The sequence below is a fragment of the Sturnira hondurensis genome, unplaced genomic scaffold (genome assembly GCF_014824575.4).
Source record: "Sturnira hondurensis isolate 20B ecotype Veracruz unplaced genomic scaffold, ASM1482457v3 Scaffold0008640, whole genome shotgun sequence".
NCBI classification, from domain to species: domain Eukaryota; kingdom Metazoa; phylum Chordata; class Mammalia; order Chiroptera; family Phyllostomidae; genus Sturnira; species Sturnira hondurensis.
This window is the reverse complement of record NW_028081271.1, coordinates 378,181-401,067: the sequence shown is the minus strand read 5'-3', so window position 1 is coordinate 401,067 and position 22,887 is coordinate 378,181. Positions and strand designations below refer to the sequence as shown.

The window sequence follows — 22,887 nt, the reverse complement described above, 5'->3', positions numbered from 1 at the left end:
AGCAACTCTCTTCTTTATTGTGTCCTTGGGACGTATCAACTGACACTGGATGAATATTAAATGAATGAATGAATGAATGAATGACATTCCTCCACCTCATTATTTCATTACACAACTAGAAATTAATATTAGTGAGTTTATGTTAGTAGAATTTATGTTAGCATGATTCAAGCATGTCAGTATTTTTAATTAAAATTATATTTTATTATTTTCTTTTACATGTAGTGATTAGTATTTGTATTTCTTAAAAAATCATTTGAGTCATTTGTCATTGTTGAAAATATTCCAGATTTAGAGACATCTTTTATGTATGATATTATAGAAGGTATTTTAAACATTTTGAGAAGATTTTAACTCCCATATCAACAGACACTGGGGCAGGGTGGAAATCACCTTTAGGGTTATGGCTACAGGAGAATCACTCTTTACATGACACATCGGGGACAGCACATGACCCTCCGGAGAAGCCCCTCACCACTGGGTTTCCTTATCTACAATAAAAATACATTTGTGCAGGATTACAGCACTGTTATTTCCAACTATATTTAACTGGATTTTATCTTATGCCGATGGTTTTTTAATCACACCCCCCCAAAAGTTGGGAACATCGAATAGACCTTCTTAGTAATATTTATTTTCCAGGTCTTGTGTACACAAGCCAATCAAATATCCTTCACCACAGCGTTTGGTCCCTGATGCTCCAAGTGTGGTTTTCTACTGATCCCAAATGTCTTTTCTCTAGCCGTGATTCTTCAGACCCCGGGGGCCTTTCCCAGCCGCTCATTCCCCACTCAGAGAGGATCTACCAGCAACCCCAAGATGTCACTGTGGGTTTCCCGGCAACCTTTGCATAAGCTGTGAAGAGCCCTGAAACCAGGGGTAACTGTTAGAGAACAATCCGTCCGTGTCCCCAGCATGCTCAGGTCAGGCTTGCCCTCTCACCCCACCGGCCTCACCTCCATCAGCAGGCCAGAAGATCAGGGTCCTCATGTTTAAGTAAAATACAATCAGAAATAAAACAGAACAAGAATGGGGCTCAGAGACGACTCTTAAGAGTCGCACACGCACGTGGCTTTGTGATAAGACTCATCGCAAGGCTGACGCCAGGGACCAAATAATGGCCTGTTCCAGATGCGACTCTGCCAGGGTGAGAGTTTAGCACCAACAGGTAAAAGAGCATCTTTGTGATGGTTTAAGGTGAAGATTTTGTCTTGCACTTAGTGAGCGCCTGGTAATGTAGAAAAACTTAATATTCTTTTTTTCTTTAGGGCTGGGAATCTTATACTTTCAAAAAGACATTTTAGAAAATGGAGAGATCACAGACCTTTTCCCAGAGATAAAGGGTTTGAGGGTTCTATCAATTTGGGTATAATTAGAGAAAGAAGTTTATGACTGAGCTGCTCTTTAGAACAAAAAAATTGCCAACCTGTATTTGCTGAGACATAGAAATTACAATTTTGGGGTACAGTAATTAAGATATTAAAGCAATGATTATAAGGAGTCCTCATCTTTTAGAATACATACTGAAATAACTTATGGGTGAAATTATGTAATGAGATTTGCTTCAAAATAATCCTAGGAGTGGGGATTATAACCCTAGGAGGGGATATTGCACGTGAAACAAGACCAGCTGTGCGTTGATAACCGTTCAGCCGGGTGGTGGACAGTGTCTGTGTCTGAAATATTCCACAGTTTACAGTGGGGGGACTGCCACCCTGGATCTAAGTGGGAGTCTGATCATCTTGATCTTTTTCGGACAGCGGAGGAGCTCCACGATCTAAGTCCTCCAACTCGGGAATCTGTCCTCAAACGTCTATCTGTGCTTTACTCCTTCCTTACTTGAGCTCATCACCAGCCCTCAGAAGCAATGAGCTCCTGAAGTTTGCGAGTGCCAAAGCCAAAAAGAAAAGTTCACGTTTTAAATTTTGCGTCCCTAATCTACCTTTGAAAGCTGTAGAAGGTGACTGGTCCCACTTGCTAGCTTTTCAGAAGTTCTTGGAAGTGTCCACACACCCCTGATTGTGCGATTGAATGATTATGGTGATCGCCACCATAATGCCACATAGATTTCAACGTTCTGTTTTGAAGTATCTAAAATACTAGGATTCCTCTCCCATAGAAGTGCCTCTGTGTCTTTGATGACTTCCGTTGCTTTTCTTGGACACTTTTCCTGTTTTCTCGTTACTTTCCCACTAAGGTTTGGTAACAATCACAGGTCTCTCCGAGTTTTCAGACACAGCAGTATTGGTTAAAATGGGAATAGAATGCACCCCCTCCCGGGAGTAGAATCACCCTGTTCTATTCCCTGTATTCTTCCTACAAGGTTTCCATTTTTATTTTTGCCTTTGTGGGCAGTAATAGTATACCATTTCCAATCTATGGAATAGCTTGTGGTTTTTCTCTGACATAATAGTTCTGAGTCCATTATCTTCTATGCGGTATAATTTATATTATTTTCATTAGTGGTTTATCCAGTACTGGTTTGCTTTAAAACTTCTGCCTACTCCTAAGTCCCAATGATACACTGCAGCTTATCCAGTCCATTTTTGTACTCACACCAGGAAAGGTGCTAGATTCTTCTGGGTATTTAGGGATTCCCCAGTGCTTTCTTATTTATATGACCACCGACAGCCGGCGTTGAGCTGATTCCGGCCCAAGCACGTTCACTTCCTCACTCATCCTCTTAAGAAATCATGAAGCTGAGCATACTCAGTCGATTTAATCTTTTTGTTCTTTTTTTTCTAGTAAGTCAACTACAACAGCATTTTCCTTCAATGCCATGGAGTCACTTTGAAAAATTACTCTCACTTTTGATACATTAAACATTTTTGAGAGAAGTAATGAGCTTATTAGCTCACCCAGTTGTTTAGGTGAGTTATTACGTGTATTCTTCAGGCCAGCACTGCACACGTCTCAAAAAGCCAGCGGCTTTCCCCCCACTGCCCCAGAAAGGTACTATATTACCCCCAAGGACTATGGAAAGCCCTCTTGAAGTATTCTTGGGAAGTTCACATTCTATTCCTTAAAGTAACATTTTCTGGCACGCCGGCCATTTAAGAGGTGCCGCTGTAGCCTGGGAATCTTCGGACACCAGCACTCAGTTCCCACAGTGAGAGTGCACAGCCCAGTGCCAGAGGCAGACACGAAAATAGATCATTATTTGCCAGGTGTGCAACGTTGTTTTAAGGAAAAAATTGTCCCAGTTTTCACGATGAAGCATCCTCGATTTCTCTGACTATAACAAAATAATAGTGCGAAGCCCAAAAGCCAAAAGCTTAATACTGAAATTTCTTTCACACACAGAAATTGGTATTTACTTTAGCTCTTTCACCCTCCCCCACCCCCTTCCTGCTGAAGGGAATACAGTCAATACTATTGTAGTAGGTTTGCACGGTGACAGGTGCGTCTCAAAATCAGTGGGATGATCACATTGTAAGGTGTCGAAATACTGAATCACCACTGTACACCTGAAACTAACATGGTATGGCCACTCGACTTACATTTAAAAATTTTAAGAAAAATAAGTGTTTACTTTTACCATGTGGCTTGTGGAGATCATCATACTGCCTAAGGACCACCACGGTGGGGGAGGGGGCCCCCTAGAGGCAGGGGTGAGAGACAACAGGCAGGTGTAACTATGCGGGGCTGACCGGGCTCCTCTGCTGACCGCGCTCCCGGGTTTTCTAATTCCACCTGAGACTGTGCCCCCCATGCCGGCAGCCTGGGTGGAACTGGTCCTCCTGGGCGTGTCTGGCCTCCGCTGTGGCAGCCCCACGTGCCTAAAGCACCTCGCCCTTCCTGTGTTCGCCATAGCGTCTGCACAGAAGGATGTTAGAGCAGAAGACAGGGGCCTTATCCCAGGCTCCTCACTTTTTGGAGAAGGAAACTGGGCTACGATTAAGCCACTTGCCCTGGGTCACGTAGTTGGAAGGATTAGAACTTAATTCAAGATAAGGAAAGACTATTCTTGGTATTCATTAGGGATAACTTGGAGGGGGCGTTGGCAATCTAATACGGCAGCAAGTGCATGGAAAAGAATTTTACTGGTGAAATGTTTTCTTCTCCTGCTTGTTCTGTGAAGGCAGACCCCAGTGCTTGTTTTCACGTATATGCTAACAGAAGGCACAGTCTCCAACACAGTGATTAAACAAAATGAAGATGAGTGAGAGAATGTGTGACCATTTTTCATCCAGGCGGGTCTCTGTGTAGAAGCCGCGCTCTGAAAGCTGTGTAACGGGATCAGCAGCTCAGTTAATCCTCCAAGTCCCGTCATGCTTCACCCAGTCCTGGACAGGGTACCTCCTCAAGGTCCTGTGCCAGCCAGACATACCAGGCGCAGGTTTGGTTTTTCCTCTCACCTCTCCAGCTACTCTCTCCTCTGCCTTTTACGGTGGAGAAAATCTCAGTTGCACTTAAATTGACTGCTGACGTCTTTTGGTCTAGAAGTGGCCCCCGGAAAAACCACAACTGTGAGCTGTGCCTATATAAAAAGAAAAAAAAAGACGCCCGTGATTCTGTACGGAAGCCAATTCCAAACTTAGATCCTTACAAGGTGACAGCCGGAGCCAGCTGCCAACTGCCCGAACACTGTTTGTTCCCGGGACCAAGGGGGAGGCTACCAGCCCCAGAGCGTGCTGAGCCTCCTGGCTGCAAAGTTCTGTCTGGAGCTACTACCAACACACTGATTTGTAAATAACTGATGGGTTTTGGTGTTTTAAAGACGGAGCTCTTGTTGTTGTTCTGTTTCCGACGAGGAAAAGCAGTTTCGTGCGTTTTCGCTTGTCCTCTTGCACAAATAGTTAAACACTTCCGGCTGCAGTAGAGACTCCGCTTTAAAAATAGAAAATGCTGCTGCATTTCGGGCCCTTGCCGCGCCCCCCCCCCCCCCCCCCCCCGTACCCCACCTACCACCNCTTTAAAAATAGAAAATGCTGCTGCATTTCGGGCCCTTGCCGCGCCCCCCCCCCCGTACCCCACCTACCACCTATCAACCTGCTCCAAGGGTTGCTGAATAAAGTTCAATGTTGAGGCCATTCTCCGCTGAGCCCCACAGGAGTCTTTGTGCAAGTGGGAAGGGAAGGGAAAAGTAGCTCGCTCCCAGTCGCTGGTATTTCTGTGCACCTGCTCCCATGACACCTGCCTGTCGCAGACGGCCAAGCACACTATGCGCGCACGTAGTGCCCCTGAAAGGAGCTGCCTAAAGCAGACCCTCTGGAAAAGAAGGCTAGCGAGGGTAGAGGAACGTTCTCCTAAACGAAATGCTAGCTGGGCTATTCTGACCAGTCAAGGTTAGTAGCGCGGCCATTGCGAGTCTGTGGGCTCCCGAAATAAACTCTGTTGACCTGTGTTTGCAAATACTAACTTGAAAGTGGGGGCGCTTCCAAGACTGCGGATTCAGAAAAGGAACGCACAGCACGGCAAAGGACCGCACTGTGCTCCCCCTTGTCAGGGCGGAAAACGCACCTGCCCACTCCGTTTTGTGACTGTATTCAACTGTAGCCCCCAGGGGCTCACTTTTCCCTGTCATCAGGCGTTGCTAGGTGGCAGGGAGGCAAGGAAAGATGTTGTCCAGCCGGAAAGACTGTTTACAGGCAATTAAATGTGGCAACTTTGGATAATTTAAATTGAACCAGAAGGGATGAGGGGAATGATGTAGGCAGGAAAATGAATAGAACAACTTTTTTAGAGTGCTTAACACAAACTTCGTAATTTTTATAATAGGAAAATATGAAAGGCATAAAGGAGAATGGCAGAGTACCAAGAGAAGCTAGGTGAGGAAATTAATTTTAGAAAGAATAACCAAAGTTTTCATTTTAGTAGGATATCAATGTGGGTGATGATAGACTTGAAGGTTGGCAATGAAGATTCAGGGATAAAAAGGACCTTCTACTGCCTCCCCCCAAACTGTAAAGTTGTATTTCCTATGGAGTCTGAAGAATGTTATTTACAAATTATTATAAAATGTTAAAACATCCACAGTGTACTTTTAAATAGGATGGAATACTGTCCTTTACAAGATCGAGGGAACAAACAGATTCTTCTCCCTCAATCCAAATTATGTTTCCTTTCAATTACTGTTTAACAATGCAATTATCAGTAAGAATTAAGAAGAAATTAGCATGGGTCAAAAGTGGTTAACTACAAAGAAGACAATTTAACAACTCCACCAGTGGTCACTGAGTACTTACTGTGTACTGGGCGCTGGACCGGGTGCTGGGGGAGAGTAGTAAATCGTCTCCAGGTCCTGAACACCCAGGAGGAGCCCCGGCAATTACTTAGTGTAGAACCAAGAGCCTTCCATCCCTCCTGAAGCTGTAGGTCGACTACCTACACGTGCACTTGACCACAGGTCTGAGCAATGGAAGACAGTTGGGCAAGGTGATAAAAAGCTTCAAAACCAGTAGAGTAACTCACCTGGATGAGTCTCACGGACCTTCCATGAAGATAGATTCCAGAGGGAGCTGAAAATAAGATATTATATCATGTTAACAATCTAATTTTGTATAAAGAAAACACAGTTTTACACAATCTTCTTTGATAGAGCTTAAATCTATTAAATTATTAGAAAAGAGAAATGTCTCATGCTTTCATTTAAAAAAATAAAAAGACTTAGCAAACTTTCATTAAATTTAGTTTTAAATTTTTTCCAGTACTTTTAATGAGAATATATATAGGCCCAATCTTGCTGAAGCTAGCTCGATGACATATGTCAAATTTTAAGCATTTACACCGAGCAGATAATTAGACATATTCACAAAGATAGGAAATAATGTCGATTCCCTAAAACTGAAAACTGCCTAAATATCATTTAACAGGGGATTGGCTAAATCGATAATGGTAAACCTATAGAATGAAATCTTGATATATATTATATAGTAGTCATTTAAATGTTGTAGAATTGTATTTTGTGGCATGGAACAATGACCCTATGATGTCCATCTGTGGAAACAAATAGATAAAAACTAATCTGAATAGTATGGCTGTGTCTTCCTTAAGCTGACACAGCCCTAAAATTGGTGGGAGAGACCCGGTCAAAAGTATAGGTTGGAGAGTCACCTTATGGGTGTGATCATTGTCCCTAACTTTTGACCTACCTATTGGGTTGGCCAAAAAGTCCATTTTGGTTTTTTCCCATAAAATAAAAGACATGTTTTTTTCATTTTCATCAATAACTTTATTGATTTGGATATTTTGAGTATGGCAGCTATCTCTTGCATTGTATAGCTTTGATTGTTCTGAGTGAATGTCTCAAATTGATCATTGTCGCCTGCAGCTGGTCTCCTTGACTGTAGAGCATCGTCTAGCAAGAAATGTCCAGCACAAAATCTCACAAACCACTGTTGACACGTTCAATCAGTCACAGCACTTTCTCCATACACTGCACAAGTCTTGTTTTTTTACATTTCAATTGCATTTTTACCTTTCTTGAAATAATAAAGCATAATATGCCCCAAATATTGCACACTTTCTTTCTCCTTCAATGTTAAAATGGCTACCCCAAAACTTCACCAATTTTGATGTTTTTTTTTAATGCAAGCTGATATGACAGCTGTCACAATGCAATCTAACAAAATCTTTTCACATGAAGTTAAAGACAACTAAGAGCTCCTAGAGCCATCAGATGGCAAAAACCAAATGAACGGTTTTGGCGAACCCAATATTTGTATCTCCTACAGATGTATAGGCAAGTGGAATGAGATGGGCTAAGGCTGCATAACCTTAAATGAGTTAAGTTAGTCTGGATTCTGCTTAGAAGATGCAATCAAAAACTACGTACAGACACACGGAAGTGAGTGTTTCAAGTGGAAGGGGCCTTGCACTGTGCCCGATGTGTTGGGTCAGATGCTGAGCAGTCCACGCTCATCACAGCCCTATGCGCGAGGCAGAATTCCCTTCTCTGTCCAGAGGAGAAAACAGGCTCAGAAGGTTAACTCCCGATGGTCCCTCTGCTCATGTCAGTGCTGGAACTGGGACTCGGGTGGACCCCGTGCGGCCAGCGAGCTGTCCGCAGCACCAAAGATTGGCCGTGAGCCCTCTCCCCCAAGAGCAGCACCGTTGTCTGAAAACTGTCTTAAAAACTCTTTCTCTCTTGATTTTGGAAACCACAATCTGTTGAAAACTTAGTCTTTTCTCTTGAGACAAGCCACATCCCTCTTTCACTTACATGTGTTGTTGTTTTTCTGTTCAGCCCATACACTATTACCTTATGAAATAATGGAGGGCTCTAGACCACGAACAAGAAAACCATAGCGTGACTTGCGTGTTCGTGTGATTCAGGATACTTCCTGAAGTTCGCAAGGTGCAGACAGTCTGGTGGTTTCAGGTCTGGACTAGCATTACCTGAGGGAACGTTCAGGGAGGTGGTGAGAGTAGGAAGGCAAAGGCAGTCTCCGCCTTTGAGGAGGAGACAGGGTTTGCCGGCCCATCCACCTGCTCCTTACCGATCTTGCCCTCCAGAATTTCTGTGGCTCCTTTCGTCTGATTCAACTGGTCAACAGAAGAGGGAACAATGGAAGTCAGCAAGTGCCTCGTGGTTTTTAATTATTTTGTAAACGGGAATAGGCGTGATCCAGCAGTTATGGACCCTGAAGCACAATCTGTCTTTGGGGTTCTTCTCTAAGAAGGTAACAGGAGGTTACACACGGAGTCTTAGAAAGTATCTGTGTACTTGGGGGGTCTCAGCGGAAGGTTTGAAGGCCTCATGGTAAATCTACTTCCACAGGAAGAAAAGTGTTGACTTAGGATTTCATAGCAAAGGGGCTGTAAAGCGTATTCACAGTGTGCACTCTGCTTCATCACTGAAGCCAGCGGAGTTCCTAACCGCGCCGATGAGCCTGCAACCCAGTTCTGCGATGGGGCTCAGGAGAGGCCAGTTAAAGGGTTCCTGAAAAACCCTCGGGGTTCCATCACAGTCATGGCTGAGATCGCACCGGAATACTTTCACTTCATCGCAGGGCACACCCTGGAGGGAGAAAAAAATTAAGTCAGAACCAGCAGTGTCTCAAAGAGGGGTGAGAATAAGGAAAGGCCATTTGGAAAATAAATCGGATTTTCAAAAGCTGTTTTTTTTTCCCTGAAGGTGAAAGGTCATGTTACAAGAAGCTCAGCGCTCCTTAAAATGGCCGAATAGACCTGGCAAGGGACAAGTCATGTTTTTATGCTGATAAAAAAAGAGACATGAGCCGAGTTCACCTCAACAGTGGCTGGCTAGAGGTGCCCTGGGGAGACGGCGACCTGGGTACGGTGCAGCCCCTCACCAAACCGTGTGTATCTGAGACCGCGAGTGTTTTTGCTCTAGCAATGGGATGTTTACAGATCAGAGCAGGCTCTCTCCCTGTAAATTAAATACCAGATGTCTGGGAACTGGCGTTGTTTCTAAATATACTCGGAGTCACCTCCCGAGCAGAGACAGAGAGACCACAAGAGCAGGCCTTTGATTGGAGTGGTGAAAGCAGCAGATACTTTGGAAAACGATCTTCACACTGAATAATTTATCCTGAAGAGTTCAACTGAACATTTAAAAAAATCATAGGCACCGAATAAGCGTCTCACAAGATTGTAAGGTGACTGGCTCGTCGTAGATGGAGACAGTTATAGCTTGTTTGGTCTTGAGGAAGCTTGCGAATCTTTGTCACGTAAGGCACACTTGTACTGAAAGCTGAGATTTGCGGTGTTGAACACCCTTGACTAGAGATGTACAGTCGCTAAATTTCAGATTGTAGAGAGGAGAAGTGGGGAGGGGTGAAGGTGGGGTTCTCAGCAGAAACTGGAACAGGAGGGGCTACCCTTTAATTCTCCCCTCTTTCCAGATTAATTACAGAAATTCTTCTAAGGACTTATCAGGAAGCAAATGAGGAGGGGTTGCTGGGGAGTTAAGTAAGCAGAATTCAATTTAAAAATGTTTTTTTTTAATTGAATAGCATGCATGTACTATAAATTACTCTTTTAATAAGTTGTCGTGCCTTTATTTAGGATAGTTCACTCGGGAAGAAAATGTAGCAGCTGTAGTTGACTGTTTCCTTAACTACATGTATAAGTCATGCAATTGTTTCGTATAGTTATTTAAGTTGATAGCACTAAAAAGCATTGCAGGCAATAGATGCCGTTATTTATGGCTCGAGTTTCCTTGGTTTGGGGAGGAAAAAAAGGTCACTCCCTGAAATGCCTATTAAAATTCCCCTCATTTGTCTGAACCTCCCCTAGGTTCAGCCAAACGCTAGGGATTATTCATTGTGCACTTACACAGCAGGCCCTAGAAGCTCCTTCCTAAGCCCCCTCAGCGCTGTCTCGCTCGGAGCGCTTTCCCCGTCTCATGAGGTCACGGGCTCGCATGTTCACAGGGTGCGGGGAGGCCACTGCTCAGGCCTGCTGGCCATCCTTTCCTCCCGGGGTTCCTGGGCGCTAGAGCCCACCAGCTTTCTCCATACCTCACAGGTCTCCGTCTGCTTGTCTCCTCCTGTTCTCGCCTGCCCTCCCTCAACATGGTATATTTCCGTTGGTTTTGTCCCTGTCCACCTGCCTACGCTTTCCTGCAGATTGCTCTGACATTGAACTCCCTTTTCAGGCCAATGGAAGTCATAGTAATAGAAATAATAACAAATACAGTTATTTACAATAATTGCACAATCTACAGTGCATAGATTCTGGCTTCAGCATTGTTTTCTCCCACCATGATGGATTTGTGTTGCTAACAAAAAAGAATAATGACAGGGTGGGGACAGAAAGCTGTGTGACAGTGTGGGAGGGACCCCGGGTGTTGAAATATAGGTGGTAAATTCAAAGACTTTGTTTCTCTGTTTTAGTCCTTGTATGGCTTGTTTTCTAAGTGACCTTTTTCTTTTATTCCCCCTGCTTTTTCCTTCTTTTTTGTGAACACCAGCAAGCAATGCTGAAATGAGTCAGAGGGTAATACAATCATTCGGTTGGACAAACACCTTAGGGCGCAAGAGAAGAATGACCAGTTTCTCATAGGTGCAAATATTGTTAACTTTGGTGTCACTTAAAGGTCTCCGTAATATTCTAGAAAGGCATGCACCCAGGATGAATCCGAAGGCCACTTCTCTAGGCCAGGAGTGTCAAACTCATTTTCACCGGGGGCCACATAAGCCTTGTGGTTGCCTTGAAAGGGCCAAATGCAATTTTAGGACTGTGTAAGTGTAACTACTCCTTAATTAGGAGCAGGGAGCTCGGTGCTGCTCTCAGTAGGAACAAAGTAGAGGGCCGGACCTGGCCTGCAGGCCCCGTGTTTGCCACCTGTGCTGTAGGCGTCCCCCGGTCCCCACGTCTGGTTCCTGGCCGTGGTAGTGAATGATGAAGGAAGAACACGCAGTGCTAACCAGTGGGCTTCGTCTGATTCAGCAGAACGGCTTATAGAGATAAGTTAAGGGTAATGAGCTTTATTACATCTTTATGCAGGCTGGCACACATGATTATGATAAATAATAAAACATCGTTTAAATTTAAACATATTTAAGCATTGGTTTCTGGAAACCTTATGGCTTTGCCGCTGTGCTGATTAAACCGAACATGGTGGTTTCACATATGCGCTGTCTGGAAAGTGAGTGTCATCATTATCTTGTTTAAATATTCACCGTGAAAACTGATACAGCTTGTGAAGTCTGCTGAGTTTCACTCCTCAATCAAGTTGTTGAATGATAAAACAAATGCGTGTGTGAGATTTGTAAAGCATCGGATTTTATCTTAGAAGCTGAAACTCGAAACATACTTGTTCTCCAAAATAATATTATTTATGATGGCGATGTTTTCATTTCATGCAGGGAGAATAATGTTACAATGCCTTATAAATTATTATTTTGCCACCAAACTTTGTCCTAGCAATGACCATTTATTGGAGTGCAATATTGGCTGCTTCTAATATAATCACAGGAGCATTGCATAATGTAAAGAAATAACACACAGAAGCTAATAAGAGTAACTCTTCTTTCGGTTGAAAACACAAAGAATTGGGTGTGTGCCTTACTAATTTGGGGGGCTGAGCAGGAAAGAATCCCAGATGGACGTGCAAAAGCAAGCCAGTGCAGCATCATTAACTAGGTCAGCTCCGGAGTAAGACAGGCGTTTCCAGTGTGAGACATGCAACCCTGTGCAAGATTTCATTTCTTCTAGCTCTCAGCTCTTCGGCTAAGGTAGAATTAATAATCGTATTTATTTTAAAGAGTTGTGACAAGGAAATGGGATATTGTCCACGGTGCTTAGACTAGTCTATGCACACAGCGGACACGATTCAGCATTAGCTGTGTTACTGTCACTCATAAATCAGTCCCGGGAAGTGCAAGGAGGCCTCTTCCCCTCTCCCTGTATTTTTAGTAAAACCCCAGCTATCACTGGTTATAGAGAGACTGGCGATGGCTGACTTCTGTCCTCCATACCAGGCTCACTCGGTCGTTTCATTAACCTGGGGGTACAGGCCCCACATTTTACTCAGCGGCATTATTTGGCCGTCACTGACGGTGTGGGAAAGTTCTAACGTGAGACCATATGACAGAGGCAGAGAAGCATGCGTGGACTTTTCCCAAGGTATGCTTTGCAGGAATGATGAGGTACTTTCTAAAGGACAGTGACTGACTGCTTCCAGTAATTTTCCTGACCTATTTAAACAGGCTTTAGACATGCTCTTCATGAACTTCGTGTCCGACAGCAGCTCGGTGACTTTATTTACACTGCCCTAGAGTGGATGAGCAGTTTTTAAAAATTAGTTTTATTTATTGCTGCCTGCAGATCCAAAAGGCAGGGAAGGAAGAGGCAGTAGACAAGGAGACAGATTCTAGCAACCATGGTCCCGTTACCCTGGGAAGACTTTCTCTCTAGTCAGCACTGCAGGAACTCACTAGCCGTCGATGGCCTTTAAATGAATGCTCACCTGGTTTGCGCAGTCTGTGTATTGAGTCCCTTTGAAACATGCGGCGTGCTCTCTCGGGTCCACTAAATGGAACCAGCAATGTTGGCCCTGTTTGGGTTACAAGAAAATCTCCTTGTACCAATCCAGTGACCTGCACAGACACCTAGTGCACCACCCAGTGGGGAGAGACAGGAGGGCCGGGTGTACCTTTGGGTGGTGGCTGGGTGCCCAGGGGCACTGGGGAGAAAGGAACAGGGGCAGGCACTTTTCTAAGGGGAGGGTCACAAAAGGCATGTCAGAAGAGGGGGACTTGGGGGCGTGACCAGTCAGTATTCCCTCCCACCCCCAACCAAGGCACAGAGCCGTTGGGTTTCCGTGCCACCAGCTGCGCCATCAGCACCGTTTCCAACAAAGATGACAGTGGGCTCCTCCAACCTGTGACACCCCCGTGTAGGGCCCACTGGCTGGTTCCACATTTCAGGACCTGCGGGGCTCAGCCCCTCACACCCCCACACGGGAAATGACAGTGGGGCCAGGGGCATGCTGCAATGGGGAGGAGGCAGGTGCTCCAGCTGCCTTCGCTAAAGGTGCCAAAAAATGTTTTGCGGGGAGCAGGTCTGCCTGGAAACCTGTAAGACAGAGGTAAGTTTTTGTTTGTTTTGGTGGTATATCTAGAGACCTTAACCCCCCTTCTTCTCTGCAGGGTGATTCCAAAGGCACGGTGAGTCTGGGGCAGGTCAGTTCCAGACCCGAACGCCCCTGGATTTGAGGACTGCCCGTTAGGATCCCTTGGAGAAGAATCCAATTTTCTGATGTGTACATGTCTTGGTCCCTTTGTGGACATGAAGCTGAATAGTTTCTACTCCCCAGGAACTGACCCTGTGTTGTAGGGTTTACTGGGGCTCAGAGACGCCTGTTTCCCCTCTTTTCCGGCAGGTTCCTGGGCAGACCGCTCACCGCTACACGAAGCAGCAAGTCAAGGTCGTCTCCTCGCCCTGCGAACATTGTTGTCACAGGTGAAACATTATGTTCTTATGTCTTAGCAGTTCACGTTTCACATACAGTATATTTGTTTACTGATAGACATATTTAAGCGAGAAATCGCTGGAATCCTGTATTATTTGTTAAGCATTTAAAATCTGCTCAGCTCTGTATGATGCGTTCAGCTTGAGGCAGCCTTGGCTCAACCTGAGGTGTCCAAATGGGCGACGAGGGCAGACGCCCAGCCCACTCTGTACACCAGGTGATCTGGAACCTGCCGGGGGGCGGCCTGTGAGAGCGCCGAACGGTCATCTCACACCTGTCTGCTCATCGGACTCAGCAGAAAGTGCTCTGGCGCGGCCCGTGCGTTTCTGCGACTTCCCAGCCGCACGCCCCGGTCAGAAAGTCACCGCCCTCGCAGTGACTCCTGGTTTCCCAGGATCAGAGTGGAGGTTCTCCCCGGTGGCCCCAAGGGACGAAGGGCCGTGTGGCCCGGCATGTAGAGCACGGCCCCGGGGCCTCCAGACCAGGCTGGTTCACGCTAGGGGTGAACCCCAACCTCTCTGAGCCCCCTTGTCTCATCTGTGAAGGGAAGGTTTAGAGTGAGATGCCCCCTTAAGGCCATTTACTTCTCTGATAACCATGTGACCTTTTTTTTTTTTTGCTCATCACTTGATAGAGAAAAAAAAAATAGCCTGCAAAATCACCAGTGTCTACAGGGGAACCCCCTGAAAGCGCCGTGTGGGCCTTTGAGAGGGGAGAAATCCCAGGACGTTTCGTAACAAGCAATTCACGTCTGCTGACAGGCCCGCCGGGAGGAGTCAGGGGTGGCCTCAAAGCCCCGTGGGGGAGGGAATCGCAATGTTCCAGATGTTTCTGTCATCTGGCCATTCTAGAATTAGTTCTCCAGGTCTGACTACGGGCAGTCCCCTTCAGAACCTTTGAAAGGTTAAGTTCAGGGCCCTTAGAAATTGCCACTTGCTAGTGGCAGGGATTTAGGGCGACTGTTTTCTCTCCTTCACTTAAAGATCCCTCACAAGCCTCAAGTGCTGAAGAGCGTGGTGATCTGATACGTTGCTGGGATTCGGCCCTGAGCGTCTCCATTTGTTACAGTGTTTGGTGTGGCTGTCAACCAGCCATGACTTGCCAAAAACCAGCAAAAAGGCAAAGAATCTAAGACCCTAATAATATCTATTTTAGTCGGATATCATTAGTTTAATTGGAACAAAAACCCTAAAAGCATTCAGTTTCGATTGAATAATAACCTCAACCCTTTGCTGCATGCTGGTCACAGTAACAGTAATTGCTTTTTTACCCATCATCTCATTCAGTCCTCATGATAAGGCTAAAATGTAGAGGTTCATGTGCTCATCCAATTAAAACAATTACTGTCTTATGGAGGAAGGCTTCCAACCCACGTGTGACCCCTAGTCAAGCTCTGAACCACCCGCCAGCACAGAACCTCGTCAGACCCACTTTCTGACAAAAGTCCACAAGGCAGGTTACTGTAGTTCAGGGAGTTGTTCCTCCAGTGTGGGCTGACTGACAACCCTAGTCAAAGTGAGCAACCCAGACTCTAAATAGTCTTTAAAAATATATATTTACTTTTAGACAGAGGGGAAGGGAGAGAGAGAGGGAAAGAAACGTCAATGTGTGGTTGCCTCTCCAGCGCTCCCTACTGGGGACCTGGCCTGCAACCCGGGCATGTGCCCTGATTGGGAATTGAACCTGTGACACTTTGATTCACATGCCAGCACTCAATCCAGTGAACCACACCAGCCAGGTCACTAAATAGTCTTTAGTTATACAAAACAAAATAATTTTAAAAAACATAGTAGCAACCCAAACAATCCCTAAAGAGAAAAAAAGGTGAGTAAGCAAAGTTTAAACAATACTTTCAGAATCCATTGAACAAAATACTTAAAGTGGTTTGGGGCTTGCATAGGATGGTGTAACAACAGTTACGTGGCTCAGACTCCTTGACAGCTGATTGGCTCTGGCATTGGGCTGGCCTGTCCTGTTCAACTTACACCTGACTTGCCGGAAGCTTCTTGATTTTTCACATCGCCCTTTAATGACCATCGTAGAGAGGACCTGAGAGAACTTTTTGCTCACCCTTCCAAATTATTCCCGTCGTGTTCAGGGTTATAACGTCAACGCAGTGACCATCGACCATGTCACCCCACTGCACGAAGCCTGCCTGGGTGACCATGTGGCATGTGCCCGGACCCTTCTGGAAGCTGGAGCTAACGTAAGTCCCCACTCCAAAGGTGACGTCTCCCGAGTCAGCGAATGAAGCCAAGTTCTCGTTCTGCCTCCCTTTCCTGCTCAGTAGTCTGCAAAGGCAGCGGAGTAAAGAGAAAGCTCTCTCATTGCCCCAGCCCTCCCCCATTTGCACTGGAAGAAGGATTGCCGATCGTAATTCGGAACACTTTGGGGGCTGCTTCCTGCTCTCACGATTCCAGATAACAGTGAATGCACATCTTTACGCCCGTGACGCTTGCTCACCTTCTGCACGGCTTTTCTTAGATTCTATTTCCTTAGAAATAGAATTCCTTAGAAATTCTATTTCTGAAGTTCTCAGAAATAGAATGTCCAGTTTAAACTGCCACCAGCCAAGTGGCTTCCTCACAACTGTCACCACCGTCACACTGCTTGCCTTGTTTCCCAACTGAAAGGTACCTGACCGTGGAATCAGGTTTCAGGTTTTGATCTTTGAGTGGGTATTTGTGATCCTACTCATTGCACATTCGCCCCTGTGAACTTCCTACCACGCCCCGTTTCTGGGTACCTCTTGACCTTTCCTAGCTGTCTGTGTCCGTGTGTCTGAGCTAAATACACTTTGTGCTATTCATGGCGTGTGTTTCCCCGATTAGTCCTGTGAGCAGACCACCTCGCTTGTAAAAATGAATTCAACCACAGTGAATCTGTGAGGTTCTCCGACTCTGACGCTCACCTGTCCGTTGGTTCAGGTCAACGCGATCACCATCGACGGCGTGACCCCATTATTCAACGCCTGCTCGCAGGGCAGTGCGAGCTGCACGGCGCTCCTGCTGGAATATGGAGCCAAACCCCAGCTGGAGTCCTGTCTTCCTTCTCCCACGCACGAGGCTGCCAGCAAAGGTGACAGCTGTGGGGCCCGGGGACGGGGGCAGGGGTTCCTGTGGCCGTGTGCCGTCGGGGGAGCCCCGCGGTGGGGTGGGCATGAAGGAAAGGGGAACCCTCTTTGATTTGTGTGTGCAGGTCACCATGAGTGTCTGGAGATACTGATATCATGGGGCATAGATGTCGACCAGGACATTCCGCACTTGGGGACGCCTCTGTACACAGCCTGCATGTCGCAGCAGTTCCACTGTATCCGGAAGCTTCTCTATGCTGGTAATTATCTTGAAAGCCTCTTGCATCCCATCCATACCCACAAGCAGTTACTCAGCTCTCCACTTATTTCTCTGCGCCAGCCTCATTAAAAATTATGTCTCCATGCTAAAAATGCTCTTATGCTAAGCATCCCCGCACATAAGAATATAACCAATAAAAATGGCATTCTGGATCAACTTCACCTCACCTCAAAGCTCCAGAACCCCTACTTACAGAGATCATAACCTCCCGATCTTCAAGGTGGAATATAAAAAATGTCGCCAAATGGGTATGTATCTGTGCAGAAAACCGTCAAAAGAAATTTTAGGGATGGCAACTGCCTTAGTAGCCTTATCCCCCACCCAACGGAGCTTCCACACATTCCCAGACCATGAGCTCTGTCCCACTTACCTACAGAGGTGGACAGTCCTTGCCCACTCACTGGAAACAAACCAGTTCCTCAAGGTTTGGCTTTAGCCCCTGAGACACTTCTCCTGGCCTTTGAGACCAGGGCGGTCATCCCAGTCTGGGGCTGGGGGCTTCTCTGGGTTGCAGGTTCCCTCTTTCCCCACCATCGCCCCCCTCCAGCACGGTGCCTCTCCTGCAGTGGGTGCTTAGAATGTACTCGACATGAGTGGATGGTGTCTCTGCGTCTCATTGTTTACGACAATCATTTGGCCCCTGAAACACCCTGACATATCTTTAGCAACCCCTTTCTGTCACTCCCAGTGTCTTAGCTCAGCTGGGAGTGTCTGGCACCCTGTGTTTCACTCCCGTTGCTAGTGAGACTCCTCAAGGTGAGTTCTGCTCAGTGTCAGCGGATTGCCATTCCTCTCTCTGTTCTCCCATCGCTTTCTGTAACCAGAAGAGTTTATTGTTTACCACCGCTCTACAGCTGGCTTGGAATATTTTCTTTCTGTCAAATATTGCACACTGGGTAAAAAAATACAGAAAAGTAGTTAGTAATTGTGGATGGATGGTTATTCTCAGGCTCTGTTCTCTCAGAAAACTGATATGGCCAACAGGGTGTACGCTTTCTCTCTGGAGGTTATGTTATACACTGTAATTTCTCCACTAAACATTTTACATTAGGTTAACAATATCGAAAGCGATTACATTTATTGAAACCTGAAAGCAGCAGGAGGGTCATGACGGGACTCTTAGAAGGCGCTGCTTTGGACAACTGTTGCTTTGACAGAACGTACCGGAAAATAGAGTTGGAAAGGACGGGTGCGTTTTTATTGGCAGACATTTCTTGGTGTTGCAGCCATTTATGTGCTGGAACATGGGGTTGTTACTCTTCGCAATTTAAACAGCGTTGGTCCCTCTCACGTGCATTCAGCGACCACCGTGTGCTAGGGTGTGCGCTAAGGTAAAAAAAGCTATGCAATAGGTGATTTCACATGTGAGGTGTTTTCAAATGTAAGCATTTTTAAAACTTTTACTTTGCATGCAGAAATATAAAGTGCCTTTCCAGTCAAGAAAGTCAGTGCTTTTATATATTTATCCACTTAAACTATGTGAGTGAGGAGTGACAGAAAATCTATATGCACTTCACCTAAAGAGGCTGCATAACTAGAATCACGGGTTGTCCAAAAAACAAAAGAGTTCTCTTGCCTTAAAATAAATGGAAAGAAGAAAAGCAATATGCTCTTGAGTAATCCTAAGAGCTTTCAATCACGATGAACACAGATGAGTCAACCTAATTGCACATGGTTTATAATACATATAATAATATGATTAATTTTGGAACTGTTTAAACTTAAATTTTTTATTAATAGATATTTTCAGGATACAGAAGATATTAGAAAATATAGCAAATATGTGCATTTCCATCCTGATGTACCAAGTTTTAAGGTAATATGCATGTACAACATGTGTACATACAAAGCACTCCTGACAGAGGGCTGAAGGGCCCCTTTCCGCCACGCCTGTGCTTAGGTGGCTCTGAGCACAGTTTGTTTGTATCCACCTCCATTCCGACTGCCACACAGGCGCTGATGTGCAGAAAGGCAAGTACTGGGATACGCCGCTCCACGCTGCCGCTCAGCAATCCAGCACGGAGACTGTCAACTTGCTGCTAGAATTCGGAGCTGATATCAATGCCAAGAACACAGAACTTCTGCGGCCCGTCGATGTGGCCACGTCCAGCAGTCTGGTGGAAAGGTTGCTACTTCAGCGTGAAGGTAAGAAGGATCCAGGCGAGCATCGAAGCCACAGAAATGTTGACCTGGGGCTTGAAGACCTTTTGCTGGCGTGCAAAATAATAGGGGCGTAAGATTTGGGATATTTCGGGGGAAATGAACGAGATAATCACAGGGATCTTCATTTTCTTTTTTCCAATTTACCTAAGCCCTATGTTCCTTTGGTTAAGGTAGATACGTTCAGTGTTTGGCAATGCATAGTATGTGATTTTGTTTAGTATCTGCAGATAAATATTTATAGACATGCCCTGTTTTAGAGGGGCGGGCACCTTCCATCTCGTGTTGTGGAAACATAATTGGGAAATATTTCCACGCTTGTGACTTTTGTTCTAAAACAGGATTTCTTAAGTCTGGTCTAAACACAATAATAAAATGAGCTTTGGCTTAAATAGTAAATCTAATTTGAGAAAAAAATTAAGAATTCCCTTCTGTAGTGCATGACACTTCTTTGATTTATATCCCCTTCAAAAAATAGAATCCGTTTCTGAGGATTTGAATGCAGCCATCATTTCATAAGCCTGCAGACTAGGCATTTTAAAGAGCATATATGGAAGACATGGTCCCAATTCTAATGAGCCGTTCTTATAAAGGCAGCATAAAGGCGTGCATGACTTTCCCTAGTACAGGCGTCATGCTGCCCTACTGGGCTCCGAGGCCCTGCACTTATTCTCTGCTTGTATGTGGTGTATCTTGCAACATCTCAAACCTCATTTTTGGATTTTAATCAACATACTTTCTTGTCTGCATAGCGACCCCGAGCTCGCTGAGCCAGCTCTGCCGGCTCTGCATCCGCAGCTACATCGGGAGGCCGAGACTGCACCTCATCCCCCAGCTCCAGCTGCCCACGCTGCTGCAGAACTTCCTGCAGTACCGGTGACGCGGCTCCCAACCCCCACAGCGGCGGAGGTGTCCGTGTCATCGGCATCGCGTGTATTTCATGTTAAAACGTGCTCAAGATAGGGCCAGAGTGAGTGTGACAACACCCAGGGAAGAAGTGAGCTATCCGTTTTAAGCATAAGTGTGCCGTGGGTACCATTGTCGTAGGCATTGTTACTGTATGTGGACATGGTATGTTTAAAATATCAGTATGTTTTTCCCATGTACACTTCGGTTGGTTTAAAAAAAAACGAGTTCTCCATTTTATGTTTTTAGAATGAAAAGGAAAAATGTGAACTCCAACCAAAATTATTCACATATTGCATTTTAAAAGGTCTATATTCTTCAAATAATGCACTAACCTTTTAATGTTGGTCATTGTCACTGATTCTCTGTATTTTGGATATTAATACAAAATACGCAGATGGTTTTGAAAAGAGCAGCTAATACCCCTTTTGAAAGGAAGACCACTCATTCAGGAAACCCACAGGGCTGCATGCGCACTGCCATTAGAATGTTCAATCGTAGAGAAAAGACAAACCGTCCCCTCCTCGTGAAGACCTCACGAGTCCCTTCTCCACCTTAAGTGGACCTGGTCCAGGAAGGGGCAGGACTGGTGGTTATGCTCCCGCCCTCTCTCACCCGGAGGTGTGGAGAACATTACGCACCCACTAAGGCTATTTTAAGGCTGCCTCTTTCTCAAGGGTGGCCTCTCTAGGTCTCCCTTCAGTGCCATGGTCCATATCACTCCAGCCTTCTTCCATTTCAGAAATCGTCAACAGCAGGTGGTACCAGAACTGGAGCAGGTGGACTTCCTATCCGCTTGATAAAGAGGCCCAGGCCAGACCCTGGGAGCAGGGCAGTCCCAGGCTGTGGGGAATGGGAGATTAATCATTCCTTCAGCTGTGGGGTGCCACTTAGCAAACTTGGAGACCTTAAAAATGCGCCCTCTGTGTAGAGATTGATAGTGGCGTTTTTAATTCTTACACAAAGCAAGGGTCCGGCACACACTGATTTGGTAAGGGGGTGTTGGATCAGAGAAGATATTCCTAAAATAGTGTCTCTTGCATGGGTTAATACTTCGTTTTTTCTCTTCTGCTTTAACTGTACTCGAGTGCAATATAAAACATAACACAAACATTTTATGTCCCATGTATAATTTTAGACCAGACTTGAGTCTATTAGGAATTTAGAAATAAGCTCATCAAGATATGTACAAGTCTGTGTAAAGTAGAAAAAAAAATATTTTGATGAGTTTTCAAAACTTACTTAATTTTGATCAAATAATGTGACCACTATCTTAATAACCCAGGGGCCTATTTTCCTTCCTTTTAGTTCTTGGCTGACCTCCAGAGACCCATGTGAAACAAGCCATCATTCTATATAATGCCAAGGTCACTAAGATGGCATGAAAACAAAACATTTGTTTAGATTTTTCAAAACCAGAAATAAGGCCGTAGCATGTTTCCTGACATGTCCCCTGTGTAGCTAGAGGCTTTTAAATGTGCTTTTACCAAAACATCTCTAAAAAGTCCGTAATGTCCTCATGGATGTTTGTGTGATAGAGTAACCTCATTAACTATAATTAGGTGTTAGGACTGCTGTCAGCACCAAAGATCCCTCCCGTGTGTTTCCTGAGTTAGAGGTATCCTCGGAGAGCGGGAGCAACACTGTGCCCTCCTCACTGCTCTCGTGCCACTAAGAGAAATACCCAACATTAACAAGAAAATTGGCATTTTCAAATTTTTGAATGCCGGTGCCTTGTATCTTAGCTTGCATGTGACTGTCTTATCAAAGAACTCTTCTAATTTAAATATTAGCACACACATCTGTTCATGTGTTCAAGTGTGATTATCATCCCTGGAATAAAACACTTTTTTTTCTGTTGTAATTAGTGTTTGATTTTGTTGTGGAAGGTCCTGGAGTATGTGAGTCAATTGTGCTCATTTCTTTAACCACCCCTTTCCAAATCACCGGCATGTCACCGGCATCGAGAGTAATGCTCACTGATACAGAATGACCCCTCCGTGGCCCCTGAGTGGGACAAACCTAGGGCCTCTGGAGTCACATTTGGGTGAGTTTGGGGCACACCAGGAACCACCACACGATGTCCGTCCCCACGAGGCCAGCAGCCCCGTGGGGCTGCGGTAGAGGCTAGTGGAATTGGCATTCGGAATCTGGTCAAGGTTGGTATCTCCCCTGCCATGTGATGGGCAGATGTCCTTTTAAATTCTGGTGTTCAGAAGGAAGTTAAACTCCCACACATACCAACACATGTACCCCTGCAGCACATGAGGACACATTGATTCTCAGGGGCAGAAATACCATTCAAGGTAGAAAAGGTGGGAAAGAAATAGTGCCCTCCCTTAACAACTCTGTTGTGTTTTTTTCCGTTACTGTTTATGCCCCTTATACCCTCCCCCACCTCCACCCCGTCCCCCCCATAATCACCACACGACTGCCCATGCCCATGAGTCCTTTTTCTTTTTGGCTCGATCCCTCCACTCCCCCTCCCCCTCCCCAACAGCTGTCAGCCTGCACCCGATCTATGAGTCTGTCTCTGTTTTGCTTCCTCGCTTCACAATTTTGGAGGCATCTCTCTCACCAGCA

General features: G+C 45.5%; 1 protein-coding gene across 4 annotated transcripts in view; it reads left to right on the top strand.

Annotated features, from left to right (window-relative positions):
- Positions 1-22,168, top strand: part of ASB5 (ankyrin repeat and SOCS box containing 5) — a 75,901-nt gene extending 53,733 nt beyond the window's left edge. For all 4 annotated transcript variants that reach the window (XM_037055117.1, XM_037055116.1, XM_037055118.1 and 1 more), the window contains 6 exons: positions 13,796-13,875; positions 15,984-16,091; positions 16,813-16,963; positions 17,084-17,218; positions 19,192-19,383; positions 20,151-22,168. In XM_037055117.1, coding sequence (XP_036911012.1) covers positions 13,796-13,875; positions 15,984-16,091; positions 16,813-16,963; positions 17,084-17,218; positions 19,192-19,383; positions 20,151-20,278 — 794 coding nt within the window. In that variant the 3' untranslated portion in view covers positions 20,279-22,168. The remainder of the gene's footprint in view (positions 1-13,795; positions 13,876-15,983; positions 16,092-16,812; positions 16,964-17,083; positions 17,219-19,191; positions 19,384-20,150) is intronic.
- Positions 22,169-22,887: the final 719 nt, after the last annotated feature.